Genomic DNA, 15,000 nt, shown 5'->3' with positions numbered 1-15,000 from the left:
CAGAGTGAAACTCGCCTCTTCTCCTGGTGCCTAAGAAAGACGGATATTTTCGTCCAGTTATTGACTATAGGCGGGTTAACGAGGTCACTGTTCCTGACCATTACCCTTTGCCTTTGCCTGCTAAACAGCTACCTAAATCACTCAGAAATGTTAAGATCAATGACAATCTATATAGGAGTACATTTTATCTATCAAGAGTACGCACATATGCAAACGCACATACACATGTGCCCATACATACCTTCAACTACGCCTGAAAGGAAATATTTGTCCAAACTCACAGAGCTCTTCATTTAGTGCCACGTCGAGAAAGTATACAAAAAAGTATGATTAGCATTGTTTTCAAGAGTAGAAGCGAGGGTACATTATTTGAAGCAAATTTTAAGACACTTGGGCAAGTACCTCATTTCATGTAAATTTTGGAAGTGACTGAAAACTGTATTATATCATACTATTTCCGGGGAGTCAGTGTGATAACTGATTGTGACTCGTTCATTTTTTCCTTCTCCAGGTTGGAGTGAGGAAGGACATGTATGATCACATGAAGGCGTCCTTCCCGAACTTCCCACTACCGGCTCTCCCTGAGGAGTGCATAAACAGGGTAAGGCGTCAGTGAAAACTACTTAAGGTTGTAATTTTAACTCATTCGCCAGTTATGGCAAACGCTTTCTGCCATTACAAATTAAAATGGGACTTGTGTTGCTAGTTAAGTTCTGGGTTGCTGACATATCTATAAAATATATCTATAATTTTCGTAGTAAGCTTCTAATGATAGAAAACGTCCGTCAGGGTTAGAGAGCGGTTACTAAAGTGCAGTTGTTATCCTCTCCCACGGCATCCACTTAGGTTCAACAGAAGACTCTGGTCACCTATGGTCCATAGGCCCTGTAGTTACCACAAGTAAGACCACAAAAAAAAAAAACCAATGGTAGTTACTGGGTGCTTGACGATATAACCAGTGGTGAAATAGTCTGCAGGTGGCTAAGGGCCCATTCACACCAAGTTTACGAGCTGTTTCCGACCACTGGTGGTCGCCGACCAGTTGCAGGTATTCTTTGGAAGTCGCTGATAATTGGTAACAAGATAAATAAATGGGTAGATCGATAGATAGATTACAACACACACTGAATAATCCCCAGTACATAGATTTTCATCTTATCAACCACATTAACTTTTTCCACTTCAATTCCTTGCATAGGATTTGTGTCGCCGACCGATCTCTTGATTTTTGGTCGAAGGTGGTCGGAAACAGGTTGTAAGCTTGGCGTGACAAGGACTAAAAGAACAACAATATATAAGGATAGGATACATAGGGAATAGGTTTAGAATCACTAGACGAGACGGAGGAGGGATGTGGAGGACACTTTCCGATAGTATCTCTTTGAGTTTATATTGGGATTACTGCCAATTGGATCCGTCGCATCCCAGATTTCTGTTCTTTGTCCCATCTATGGCATATTAGGATCTATATATCAAATATGTATCGTAGGAAGTGTGTTTGTTTGGGGCAAAAATACCTTCGTGTACATGAATACTGTACAGCACAGCTTGTCTCTCCCAACTAATCAAATGAAATTTATCACTGTCTTATCATGTGCACATACAATCGACTGACTCTAAACACACCGTATTCTAATCCCGATAATCTCTTTTTTTTCTCTTTCTCTCTCTACATGCAAACAGGGTGATATCCAGGGTATGAGAATTGACATTGCCGAGAACTATGTGGCCCTGAATGGTCTAGATATATGCATAAGTATTAGCTTATACCCCTGTCACCTTGCCTATTTCATGCAATATAGGTTGGTAGTATTTTTGTCTTTTAGTTTGGCATTAGCTTGTTTATCATTTGGGTTGTTTTTTCGCCAACTATCAAAACCCACAGCTAATATATTCTAATTTTCTCATTGTTTTTCTTCGAAGGAGCCCATTGGGATTTTTTTTTTACTGATTCCACTCCTCGGTTCAACAGTCAGCAGAAAGACACAGGGATCTATTTTTGGAGAAGTGGAGAAAGAAGATGAGGGCAGGGACCCTCGCAGACAAGACCATTCAGGGTGCTGAACGGCCTGTGGTCATTGGAGTTCACATGAGAAGGACGAGTCACATCCGTCATATAAAAGTGTTGTACGGTTCCAGAGTGATGGAACCCACATTTTTCCATGACGCTTTTGCCTTTGCCAGAAAAAGGTGAGCAGGGGCTTCTTCCCGTTTAATTGATTCTCCCTCTTCTTGGGGGCGATTTAATTGTTATTATTTTTCTTCCTTTACACGTGGTTTCATTCTTCCTCTCCTCAGGTATGGCAAAGTGGCCTTCATCGTGGTGTCAGACGACCTGTCCTGTTGACGTGACAATGTGGCCCGGCATCATCGGGACGTAGTGGCCCTCGATGAACCCGTATCGAGGGACAAAGACTTCGCACTTATGGCTCTGTCTGACCACTTGATCTTTGGCTTTGGTCCTTTTGCTCTGTTTTGAGGACTACAGACAAATAAAATGAGAATAAAACAATAAAATAAAATAGTCATCATCCGTCCACAGTAGTGTTTGTCATCGCCACGTTTGCTGACGCGAAGAAGCACGATACAGTTGCACAAACACCTGTACTATTTTTGCCATTTTCTATTTTACAACTCGTCCACACCACTGAAGGTAAAGACCCACACTCAGTTCCATATTGGTTTTCATTGTTCGGATTGAGGAACAAAGAAGGTGCAAGCAAAGTGAATTTGTTCTCAGTTTTCCTCAAAATAGATCCTGCTTCGGGAGGGTGGGCAAATACGAGATACCCGATATCTTACATTCTTACTAACGTTTCAATTACAAGGAATTATTTTTACATCTTCAGAACATATAAATTCACACACACGAACACACACACACACACACACACACACACACACACACACACACACACACACACACACACACACACACACACACACACACACACACACACACACACACACACACACACACATATATATATATATATATATATATATATATATACATATATTGAGACATTCTGACAGGTTGACGTAAGTGGAGTAGGACACACAGGAGGCTTAATCTGAGTTTATTCCAGGAATAAACTCAGACTAAGTCTCCTGTGTTTTCTACTCCACTTACGTCATATATATATATATATATATATATATATATATATATGTGTGTGTGTGTTTGTGTGTGTGTGTGTGTGTGTGTGTGTGTGTGTGTGTGTGTGTGTGTGTGTGTGTGTGTGTGTGTGTGTGTGTGTGTGTGTGTGTGTGTGTGTGTGTGTGTGTGTGTGTGTGTGTGTGTGTGTGTGTGTGTGTGTGTGTGTGTGTACTTTCCTGAAAAGGGCTATAGCTATTAGCCGATATATAGAAGTTATACTTTCTTCTAAGTTTCCTTTTATTCCGACTGTGGATTCTTCGTGATTATTATTTACAAAAGTACTACTACATTTATATACTATGGAACTAATTGCTAGTAGCAGCGATATAATTCAAATAATCAACCCCGGTCGTCGCGAGCTTCGATCGCAGATCCCTTTGAGCTTCAATCCCTCTCGCTACCGTCTAGTCACACTGAACATAGAAAAAGACTGAAGCCCGTTTTGTACGATCCCTGAAGTCTCTTGTGTGCTAGGCAATGACGAAGCTTTTATATATTGGATTGTAGCGAATATATATATATATATATATATATATACATATATATATATATATATATATATATATATATATATATATATATCTGTATTTAGTGATGTATGTATGTATGTATGTATGTATGTATGTATGTATGTATGTATGTATGTATGTATGTATGTATGTATGTATGTATGTATGTATGTGATCATGAAAATTAGATTTTCTTGAATACAAATGAAGTTAGAGAACAAAGCATACTTATTGTGGAATATGATGTGTTTTCTTAAGGCTTTGAGTCTTACTGACCAACTTTCTGTGGTGGGAGGGGAGAAGAAAGAAAATGTTACCAAATTAACCTATATTGAAAGATATAGTGTGTGTATATGTGCGTGTGTGTATACGTAGGTGTGTGTGTGTGTGTGTGTATGTATTACGCGCATATATGAAGAATATACATATCATTGGTCTATACTTGCACACAGTCATATTATATTTTCAGGAGAGATTGTTGATCGCTATGGTTGACTCAGCGGGAACACCTGCGGGACACGTTGCTCAAAGTGAACGTGCAGTCGACCATCAACCATCGTCATCATTCGTACATTGTACCTCGATAAGAACGGGGTTAGCTTTCGTCTCGTCTTTCATCATCGTCCTTCCCTTCCGCCTCATTGTCACCGGTAACGTGCTAAACTAAGGATGACGTTAAGCCAGCTTAAAGAAAAATGGTATCTAAACAAACAAGTGTGTTAAACGAAATAGAATCAGCAGCCGTGATATCTTATATACGTTTCAAAAATCGACAGAAAATGGATAAAAACAATGACAAAATGACCGCACAGATTATCTCTGATTAATGATAATGTGCACTATATATGAAATTCGTAGTATCTGAATACGAGCAAGCTAAATATGGTAACTGAAACTGCTGTTTAATTACCAGTGACAGAAATCAGGTGTGGCCAGTAATCGTGAAGAGTGGCGATAATGATAGTGTAATAACAAGTGATAATTCCTGTTGGTGTGATGTAATGAGATGGGTGATTATGGCTGAGAGTTTTTGGCAAATAATTGTTCACCTATCATATTCATATACTATTCTCCAGGGGATTTTTTTTTTTTTTTTTTTACTAGTGTTCTATTGGAGTGATTTTAATGCATTCTGTCATTATTATCAATAGTTTATTCTGTTGAGTTTGTAAAGTGTCTATGTTTGTTTTACTTATTGTCGTGAACCGAGCTGTGGGAGCGTAGTCGAGTGTGGTTCCTAAGAACTGTTTGTAAACTGTGGTTAGAATTTCTCTCTGTGATCCCACATTTGCAATTGGTTTTTGTATATTTATTTTCATGCTGATTTTCGCTGTCAGACCTATGACGAATGGGCTGAAGGTCATGTGAGTATCAAAAGTGGGGCCTAGATTTGTTTGAGGGAGGTATGTTTTTTTTCACTATTCTTATTCTCATGGTTCACTTTTCCATTTGATTTCCCGTCTTGCTTATCTAGTAAAAGTTAGAGTGTGTGTGTGTGGGGGGGGAGATCAGGGTAAACAGCTGTGTCCGCCCACCTCCATGGTTGTGCTCGTCTTACGCCCTTGTGTACTTGTTATATGTGTCCTTTAAAAGAGGCTATTGGCGTTGCTGTCACTACGTATTTCGGAAGAGAGTTCCGGTGTTGCATGGTACGAACAGGGAACCAATTTCCTTTTGGTCAATTTCATTTGTACGTTTTCCCATTTTTTCTTCTTGTGGTTCGTTAGTTTTGTGTTGTCTTTGCTTAATTTGTTGTAGCATTTAGTTTTTATTGCCCCATTATGTTGTATTGCTCCATTATGAGGGTTGTATCTATTTTGTGTAATTTTTTAGAATGTATCTTTTCCTGTGTTTACGAATGGTTAGTGCTGCCCCATCCACTACTCTGTCTATGGATGATTTTCTTTTTTTCTTTTTTTCTATATCAAAGGTCTCTACATTTTTGTCTATTTCCTCATTTGTAGGCTCGAATCCCGCACTTCTCTCCGATTTTCAGCAATGACTGTTGCCTGCCCCGACAGTCCCCAAAGCGCATAGGGCAAAGGTGACGGCTTCGGCCGCAGCTCCGCGCCTCCTGACCTACGTTCCTCACCTCCTTCTCTGGTGAACTTTATTGTGGAGTGCTCTGAGGGAAGCCCGTGTATGGCTCTCATATGATTATCTATACTTGCTTGTTGGTTATGTTGAGGAAGTAGTGGGGTGGTTGATGAAAATCAGGTTTAGCTTGGGGAGTTGTTCTTGTATTTTGTGTCATCATTGATCTGTTATCTATATGTTTAGTCCAAGTGGGTGATGTGCCTTCAGATCTTTTGCCAGTTTGTGACTTGCTAGCGAGCTGAAAGATCTTCGTCGTGGTGGGAGATTAATATGACTTGTGGTATGAAAGTGTTTGTGATGTATTTTTTTTTTTTTGTGTATTTAGATTGAGGCTATTTCTATTGAGGTGTCTATTAGTGTTTTATCTGTTTACTGACGTGTATTAGTGATGTAAATCCACATTTGCGGTGTGTATTGTCTTCTCTCATAGCTGCGTACTCGGTGAATACGAAAAGTGTGGACTATGGTATCAAATTTGTTTCCCGAATAATAGTTAGGCGAGTGATAATGATAAGTAATGAGTGGTTTAAGGCACCGTCTCGGTGGCCTCTTGGCCTCAGAGCAGTAGGTTCTAGTACTAAGCGCGACGGCCATAAAAATTATCTAATTGGTGTCGCTGACCACTAGCGAATCTCTCACGCAATAATAATAATATTACAGTCAGCAACAATAATAATAATAATCAAGATGATAATAATAGTAATGATAATAATAATTTTTGTTAAATTGGATAGCCGGTGACGTTCTGTGTAGCTGATCGCTCAAAATTGCAGATTTTTTTTTTCATTGTCTAATGTGGAACAGAAGTTTCCAATATTCATTTGTGTACCAGTATCTACAGATATCGAGGTCTCTTACCTTTTCTTCAGCTGGGTGGCAATAGTAAAATTCTAATAATCTCAGCTTATATGTTCATAAGTTCTGAGACCTCACCGAGTGTGGCTTGTGATCTGTCTGGTAAATGATGGAAGTATCATTTCTCAAATCTGCTACTTGTGGTTTTTTGTCTTGTTGTGCTATGTAGTGAGCAAAAATTCCATCGTTGTAACGGTGGTGATAGTCTTTTTTCTGGAGAAGTTCTGGTGACTGCAATGTAAGTATTTTGAAGGGATGCACAATTCTCTGTCTGACATGTTTGTTTATACACTACGTTGTTTTCACTACGAGTATGTTCTCTAGTGATATCTGTGTTGTTCCTCATAATGAGTGACGCGGTTTTATTTGGTTTGTATAAGCAGACTAAGCTTACGCTAATATAGTGTGCTGGGGTAACTCCGTTATCAACTATTCTTCGAATAGCCTTTTCATCCTCTTTTACAAGGTGTTCTACAATGAACATAGCGAAATGTTAATTGTTTAGCTGAATCTTTATTATTCCAGTGTATGAATGAAGCCCACGTTCCTCAACGATAACGTGCCTTTCGTGTAGAGGTGATATACCTTTGGCCGGGAAGGGTAATTTCCTAGTAACTATATATTTGACCTTTCCTTATTTACTCTTTTTCAGTTGAAACCCAAGTTCTGCATCATGAAGGGGATGAAACAGAGTTTTGTGATCTTTGCTGCCGCTTGTGCCATCTTGTGCTTCCTCATATCAACTCAGTACTCAGCTCTTACATGGAGACCGCAGCCAGTGGACCAAAGAAGAACAGATGCAGAAAGAAGCCAGGTGAGTTACGATAATGTGACCATTGGTGTATTTACATTGAGGACGTGTAGACAAACCCACGCTGGGCCCATCCCCTACATAGACAGAGAGAGACAGAGACAGAGAGAGGGAGAGACAGAGAGAGAGGTGAAGGACATTTGGCACAACACAATAAACAACTCTATGAGCGTTCCCCACCTCTGCTCATCGTTGTGATTTTGAATCACGGGGAACCCACAGCCTAACAGAACCTCCTCAGAAAAAGAATGTCTAGAACGAGGGCTCTTGGGTTTTCTGGACCCATCACTCGTGAGGACAAGGGTATTTCCCCCACGAAGAATCATAGTCAGCTGAATTGGGTCATGCCTCGACTTCATGCTGACCTAAACCAAAGTTCACATTTCTCCTGCATGTCCACTTTCAAATAATTTTACTTGAAAGGAAAAACATAATCCAGGAAGAGATTGTAAGGCACTCTGCATGTCTGATCTCAAAGTATTTGATCGATGATTTTGTTTTTTCTTCCAGGGAGAGAACCTGTTCGACGGGGTGGACGTACCCTTCCTGATGAACAATGTCATCAACTGTTCACGGCCGTTTATGATGATGGTGCCGCGAGGTCAGCTTGGCAACAGGTTGGCAGAGGCCTCCCATATGATCGCTTTCAAGTTGAAGTATAAAGTGCAGGTAATAGGGTCTTCTTGAAGTGCAGGAAACACGGTTTTCTTAAAAATCAACGGAAGTAGGGACGACCGAACATACACACACACACACACACACACACACACACACACACACACACACACACACACACACACACACACACACACACACACACACACACACACACACACACACACACACACACACACACACACACACACACACACACACACACACACACAATTATACATACAAAAATTGACTTGAGGACTTTATTATATCAAGCTTTATAAATGTATACATACATACATACATACATACATACATACATACATACATACATACATACATACATACATACATACATACATACATACATACATACATACATATATACATACATACATACATGCATGCATGCATACATACATACATACATACATACATACATACATACATACATACATACATACATACATACATACATACATACATATACCAAAGGCTTTTCCCCCCTTACAAGGGAGGTAGCCAAAAAGAAAAAGGCATAAAAACCATCCCCCATTCCATCCCTAATACACTCCACTCCCCTTCACCCTCTACCCTCCCTCTTATCTCGGCACCTCCTGGATGACGGGTCATCCCTGCATTTTTTCCACTGCCCTGGGTCAGAGGAAATGTCGCAAGACACAGCACATCCGCAAGGCCGCTTCATTAAATCGGCGACCCCCCCTCTCCGTCCCCCGCATGCGTCAGTTTTTTTCTCACCCATACTACCTCACCCCCATCCCCCCACCCATTCCACATCATGCATCACAACATCATCTATATACAACCATTCTCAATTCACCCCTGTCTTCTGTCCTCTCTCGTCCTTCCTCAACAGACATTCCCCTCTTCCCCAAAGCCCCCTTCACCCCATCTATCTGTCTCATCCCAGGTCGCCCCCTCATGTTCACTCCCTCCACATCTGCCTTCAATACCTCTTTTACTAGTCTTTCTTCACTCATTCTTTCCATGTGCCAAAACCATCCCAATACTCTTTCATCCTCGTACCACCCCTGTTCTCCTCCTCACCTCCTCATTTCTCACTCTATTAGCCTAGTAACCCTCATTGTACTTCTCTGACACCTCATCTCAAACACATTCAAACTCCTTCTCTCTTCCTCTCTTATGTTCTATGTTTCTGTCTCATACAGTGCTGTTGGCACAGTCACTCCTTCATGCAATCTCCTATTAGCTTCCATTCCCAAATGTCTATTTCTCATTAAAAAAATTAATCCACTAAGGCATTTACTCACTTCTCTCAATCTATATTCTATCTCCACCTCCACTCCACCCTTTCCTGCCACATTCACACCCAAGTGTCTAAAACTATCCACTGCCTCCAGTCGCTCTCCCTTAATGCTCACTTCCAGATTACTGCCACTTTCACCCCTTGTACATCTCATCACCTTGCTTTTACCCACATTTATCTTCAGCTTTCTTCTTTCACACACTCTCCCAAACTCTGTCACTAACTTCCTCAATCCCTCCTCTGATACTGCTACAAGCGCAGTGTCGTCCCCAAACAACAGCTGGCTCACCTCCCACTTTTCTCCATTTTCTTTAAACATCTCCAACCCCTGACCCACCACCCATGCATTTACTTCTCGCACTACCCCATCCGTGTATAAGTTGAACAGCCAGGGTGACATAACACATCCTTGACGAAGTCCCACCTTTACCTCGAACCACTCACTCTATCCATTTCTAATCCTAACACATGCTCTAATACTCTCGTAAATACTCTTGACAGCTCCTAGAAGCTTTCCTCCTATCCCGTATATCTGCAAAATCTCCCACAGTGCCTTTCTGTCTACCCTGTCGTAAGCCTTTTCCAGATCCATAAAAGCCCAAAAAACATCCTTACCTTTTCCCATAGCTTCCTCACATATCTGTCTTACCACAAAAATCTGATCTACGCAACCTCTACCTGTCCTAAATCCACACTGTTCCTCACCAATCACTCCCTCTGTTTCTCTCCTAATCCTCTCAATCAAGATCCTCCTATAAGCCTTCCCAAATACACTTAACAAGCTGATCCCTCTGAAACTACTACACTCACACTCGTCCCCTTTTCCCTTGTAAAGTGGAACTATACAGGCACTCCTCCAGTCCTCCGGAACTCTACCCTCTCTCAAGCAAACATTAAACAGCCTCACCAGCCAGTCCACCATCACTGTACCTCCTTTTTTTAGACATTCTGCATGGCATCCATCCAGACGAGGTGCCTTACCTGCTCTCATCATCGTAACAACTGCCTTCTCTTGATCCTTTCTTATTTCTCCTCCATTTTCCTCACTCATCACGGTCATTTTCTTAGCACTTCTGACTGCAGCTATCTTTCCCTTCCTATCCACCTTCACATTTAGCAATTTCCTAAAATACTCTGCCCATCTTCCCCTTGTTGCCTTGTAGTGTCACCAACGTTGGTTCCACTACTAGTCGCCCTTGTTGGAAGCGGCCAGCCTGAAACGAGTGGTAGGGACAAGGTATGGGAGTTTTTTCCCAAAGGGGAGTCAGAATACTCCATTGAGTTTGCCATGGTATGATTCCCTTGGGCACATTTGGAATGAGCACTTCCGTACTCTGTACCGACTGCTGGTGGTGTTCTCGTCGGAGTGTATCTGTCAGAACATAGTTCGCCGCGAAGCATTTACCTTTACGTACCTTTGAGATGAACACTTCCGTGCTCAGTGCTAACGGCTGGTACTATTCCTTAAAGAACAGCTATCTTCCAGAACAATATCTAGGATATTTAAAGTCCATCCTATGACTGATCTCTGTTTATCAAAAATGTCGATGATACTATCTACAACAATGGTGGCGAAATTCTTGATTCTTTGATTTCAGTATACAATGATTTAAAATATTTTTACAGTACATATATATCCTTACTACAGAATATAGAGGAATATTTTTTATTTTACTTACAAAATGAATAAAGTTGCTGGAGTGAATATATATATTTATATGAATTAATCAAATGAATAGCTAGGATATTTAAAGTCAATTCCATGACTAATATCTGTTTATTGAAAATGTCGATGATACTATATACAACAATGGTAGCGAAATTCCTGAATCTTTGTTTTCCGTATACAATAATTTAGCTTCTTTTTACAATACAAATATTTATATATCCTTGTTACAGAATATAGAGGAACATTTTTTATTTTACTTAAAAAATAGATAAAGTTGCTGGAGTGAATATATATATATATATATATATATATATATATATATATATACATATATACATATATATATTTATATATATATATATATATATATATATATTTATATGAATATGAATTAATCAAATGCGTGTCATCCTAAGGGGTGACCATAGTTTTGTCCTGTGCTTGGCGGTCAGGAGTCTTCAAGGGGAAACTCCACGTGTTGGCTACAGAACAGTACCACCTTTTACCTTTTTTTCTCTACTTGATTCGCTTCCTCTTCCTCTCTTAATTTCTTTCTAAAACATCTTGTTATCACTTTCAAAATTTTCTTTCATACTCTTACCCCATTTCGCATGTGCTCTCCTCTTTGCTTCCTTTACCTTGTGCTTTACTTCTCTCTCTCTTTTTTTTCTTTTTTTTTTAACAGACATGATGATGCGGTAAGGTGAATATAAGAATATTTACAAAAACTAGATAAGACAGGCGCTCAAGCGTGGTATGTTGGTTTGCAGTCGAAGGGTCGGATCAGCACGAGGATAGAAGGATAGGTGAAAGTGAGAAAAGGGTGATTAGTTCAGAGAACACTTATGACGAAACTGAACGGGGAGCAAGGAGAGGACGATCAGTCCAGAGAGTATCCTTTGCAAACTGACCGAAGAGTGAGGACATGAAGATCAGTCCAGAGTGTAGCCCTGGTAAACTGGCCGAGGAGTGAGGAGAGAGTGCCCAGTCCAGGGATCCTTGTGAATCGGCCGAGGAGTGAGGATAAGACGACCAATCCAGAATATAACCATTCTGGACTGATTGAAGAATGAGGAGAAGACGACCAGTCCAGAGTGTAGCCCTTATGAATTGGCTGAACAGTGAGGAAAGGGTACCCAGTCCAGAGAGTAGCCCTTGTGAAGTGGCCGTGGAGTGAAGAGAAAATAAGCAGTCTAAAGGGTGACCCTGGTAAACTAAACTCGGATTTCATTGGCTGGCATGGTGACGTAACGCACGTGTGGGAAGGCGATTGGTTGGTACAGCGTCACGGAATTGAGTCGTCGGCGCTTCGCGCCTAGACCAAGGCGTGGCATTGTACCACACTTCACATATAGTTCTAGATTTCAATGGGAATTTTTCATGATATCATAGTATCTTGGGTGTGATAACTGATGGCGACCCGTTCATTCTCTCTTTTTCCAGGTTGGAGTGAGGAAGGACATGTTTGACTATATGAGGGCGGTCTTCCCGAACTTCCCACTACCGTTTCTCCCTGAGGAGTGCACGAATAGGGTGAGGGTCCATAAAAACTACTCAGGGTCGTACTTTTAAACCTTTCACCAGTCATGGTGAAAGTTTTCTGCCATTACAAATTAAGATGTGGCCTGTGTACCTAGTTAAGAACTGGGTTGCTGGCTTACCTATAAAATTTATTGATCATTTTCATAGGTGTAGCTAATGTAGCTAGTAAGCTTCTAATGGTAGAAAATGTTCGTCAGGGTTGGAGAGCTGTCTCAAAAGTACAACCCTTATCCTCTACCACGGCATCCACTGTTATATATGCTTAGGTTCAACAGAAGACTTTGGTCGTCTGGAGTTCCTAGGCCCTTTAGGTGCCACAAGAAAAAATACAAACCAAAAATGTACTGATAATGGGTACTTGACGATATAACCAGTGCTGAAACAGTCTCTAGGAGGCTAAAGAACAGCACTATATAAAGATAGGATAGGAATCATTGGCCTAAACGTAGGAGGGATGTGGAGAACATTTTCCGATTGTATATCTTTGAGTTTATATTGGAAGTATTGTCTACTGGATTTGTTATATATCAGACATCTACTCTTTATCATATCTATGGGATATGATGATCTCTATATCAAATATATGTCGTAAGGAAGTGTGTTTGTTTGGACAAAAATATATACATATGTGTACATGAATATTGTACAGTACAGCTTCTCTCTTCAATCGACTGACTTTGAACACTCCGTATTCTAATCCTAGTAACTTCTTTCCTTTGTTCTACATGCAAACAGACTGATATCCGGGGTATGAATATCTATAACGCCGAGAATTATGTGGCCCTGAATGGTCTAGATAAAAGAATAAGTATTGGTTCGTACCCCTGTCACCATGCCTATTTTATACAATATAGGTTGATTGTATTGTTGTCTTTTACTTTGAAATTAACATGTTTATCATATGTTTTTCTCACCAACTATCAATACGCTCTACTTATTGTAATTATCTCCTTGTTTTACTTCGAAGGAACCTCTTGAGATTTTTCTTCCGATTCCAACCCCTGGTCCAACAATCAGCAGAGAGATACAGAGACCTACTTTTGGAGAAGTGGAGGAAGCAGATGGAGGAAGCGTCCCTTGCAGACAAGACCATTCAGAGTCCTGGTGCAGAACGGCCTGTGGTCATTGGAGTTCACATCAGAAGGACGAGTTATATTCATCACATGAAGAAGTTGCATGCTTCCAAAGTGATGGAACCCATATTTTTCCATGACGCCTTTGCTTTTGCTAGAAGAAGGTGAGCAGGGTCTCCATCCTGTTTGATTAGTTGCCCCTTTTTTTGGGAAAATTTTTAAAACTTTTTTTCTGTTATTAAACGTGGTTTCATTCTTCCTCTGCTCAGGTATGGCAAAGTGGCCTTCATCGTGGTGTCGGACGACCTGCCTTGGTCCCGCGAGAACGTGGTCTGGCGTCATCCGGACGCAGTGGCCCTCGATGAACCCATATCGAGGGACGAAGACCTCGCCCTTATGGCTCTGTCTGACCACTTGATATATGGCCTTGGTACTTTTGGTGGGGGACATCATCTATGCTACCAACGTATCCTACGACTTAACACGACCCTATGAAGTTGAATCTTGGGTGGGCGAGGCTCGCCACGAAAACCTGATTCCTTTTCACTATCGGAAACCATACTAGAGTCTGACAGACGGAGAATTTTCAGTTTATCCATAAAAGGACGTTATTTACACTCAACTGTTTTTATGTTTGATAAGGTTTGTAGATTTATTTAAAATAAATATATATCTATCGGCAACCCCTGTGGTAATTAGACCGAGAACATAGCCTACTTAGTCGAAGTATACGCTCGATTGATCTGATACATTTACGTTTGCCTGAAGGCTGTGACGATCCATACATTACGTATACACGTAGCATGTTGTGCATCATTAGTTAACAGAAGTCTAGAGAAGAAAATTAATGGCATTTGTTTTATCATTCTCATTTCTTCTGAGAATATGGTAACTGCCACCCAAGGCAAGTGGGATGGCGTCGTTTGATTTGATAACACAAATTTAATTCATCAGTTCAAATTCCAGATGGTCTATGCCTATAAATAATAGATAAAAATATCTTCCTGAATTTTTTTTATAAGATTAATGGAAGCAAATGCTTAGATACTTATACCAAGGTCAAAGTCGAGTGATGTAGTGATCCAGTCCCAAACAATTCGTTTCGTCCATTGGTAGAACACTTTGGTACACTCAGAATTCTTAATCCCCAAAAGGTAGAAATGAATAAAGAGTATCTTAATTCGGCAGACGATCTGGCAGATCAAGTGGCGGCTGGCAGTAGTCGAGCGGCGACTGTCGATTGGCAGAGCGGGATCGGGGACCCCAAACGTTGGGCCTCTACGTTAGGCGCCAAATGTTGGGCCTGTAGTCTTGCCCCACGTTGGGCAGCCAAATGTTAGGC

General features: G+C 40.7%; 1 protein-coding gene across 1 annotated transcript in view; it reads left to right on the top strand.

The window, feature by feature from the left end:
- The first annotated feature begins 4,221 nt into the window (after nucleotides 1-4,221).
- Nucleotides 4,222-15,000, top strand: part of LOC143033997 (galactoside alpha-(1,2)-fucosyltransferase 2-like) — a 10,859-nt gene continuing 80 nt past the window's right edge. Inside the window, exons 1-7 of the mRNA XM_076199801.1 lie at nucleotides 4,222-4,319; nucleotides 7,274-7,435; nucleotides 7,943-8,101; nucleotides 12,487-12,576; nucleotides 13,321-13,439; nucleotides 13,553-13,822; nucleotides 13,928-15,000. The exon at nucleotides 13,928-15,000 is cut by the window's right edge and continues 80 nt beyond it. Of these exons, the coding sequence (XP_076055916.1) occupies nucleotides 7,295-7,435; nucleotides 7,943-8,101; nucleotides 12,487-12,576; nucleotides 13,321-13,439; nucleotides 13,553-13,822; nucleotides 13,928-14,153 (1,005 nt within the window). The 5' untranslated portion in view covers nucleotides 4,222-4,319; nucleotides 7,274-7,294 and the 3' untranslated portion in view covers nucleotides 14,154-15,000. The remainder of the gene's footprint in view (nucleotides 4,320-7,273; nucleotides 7,436-7,942; nucleotides 8,102-12,486; nucleotides 12,577-13,320; nucleotides 13,440-13,552; nucleotides 13,823-13,927) is intronic.

This window comes from Oratosquilla oratoria, chromosome 2 (genome assembly GCF_046742065.1).
Source record: "Oratosquilla oratoria isolate Oo_2021 chromosome 2, ASM4674206v1, whole genome shotgun sequence".
Lineage (NCBI taxonomy): Eukaryota > Metazoa > Arthropoda > Malacostraca > Stomatopoda > Squillidae > Oratosquilla > Oratosquilla oratoria.
Note: the sequence above shows the minus strand (reverse complement) of the source record. Positions and strands in the feature narration are given on the sequence as shown.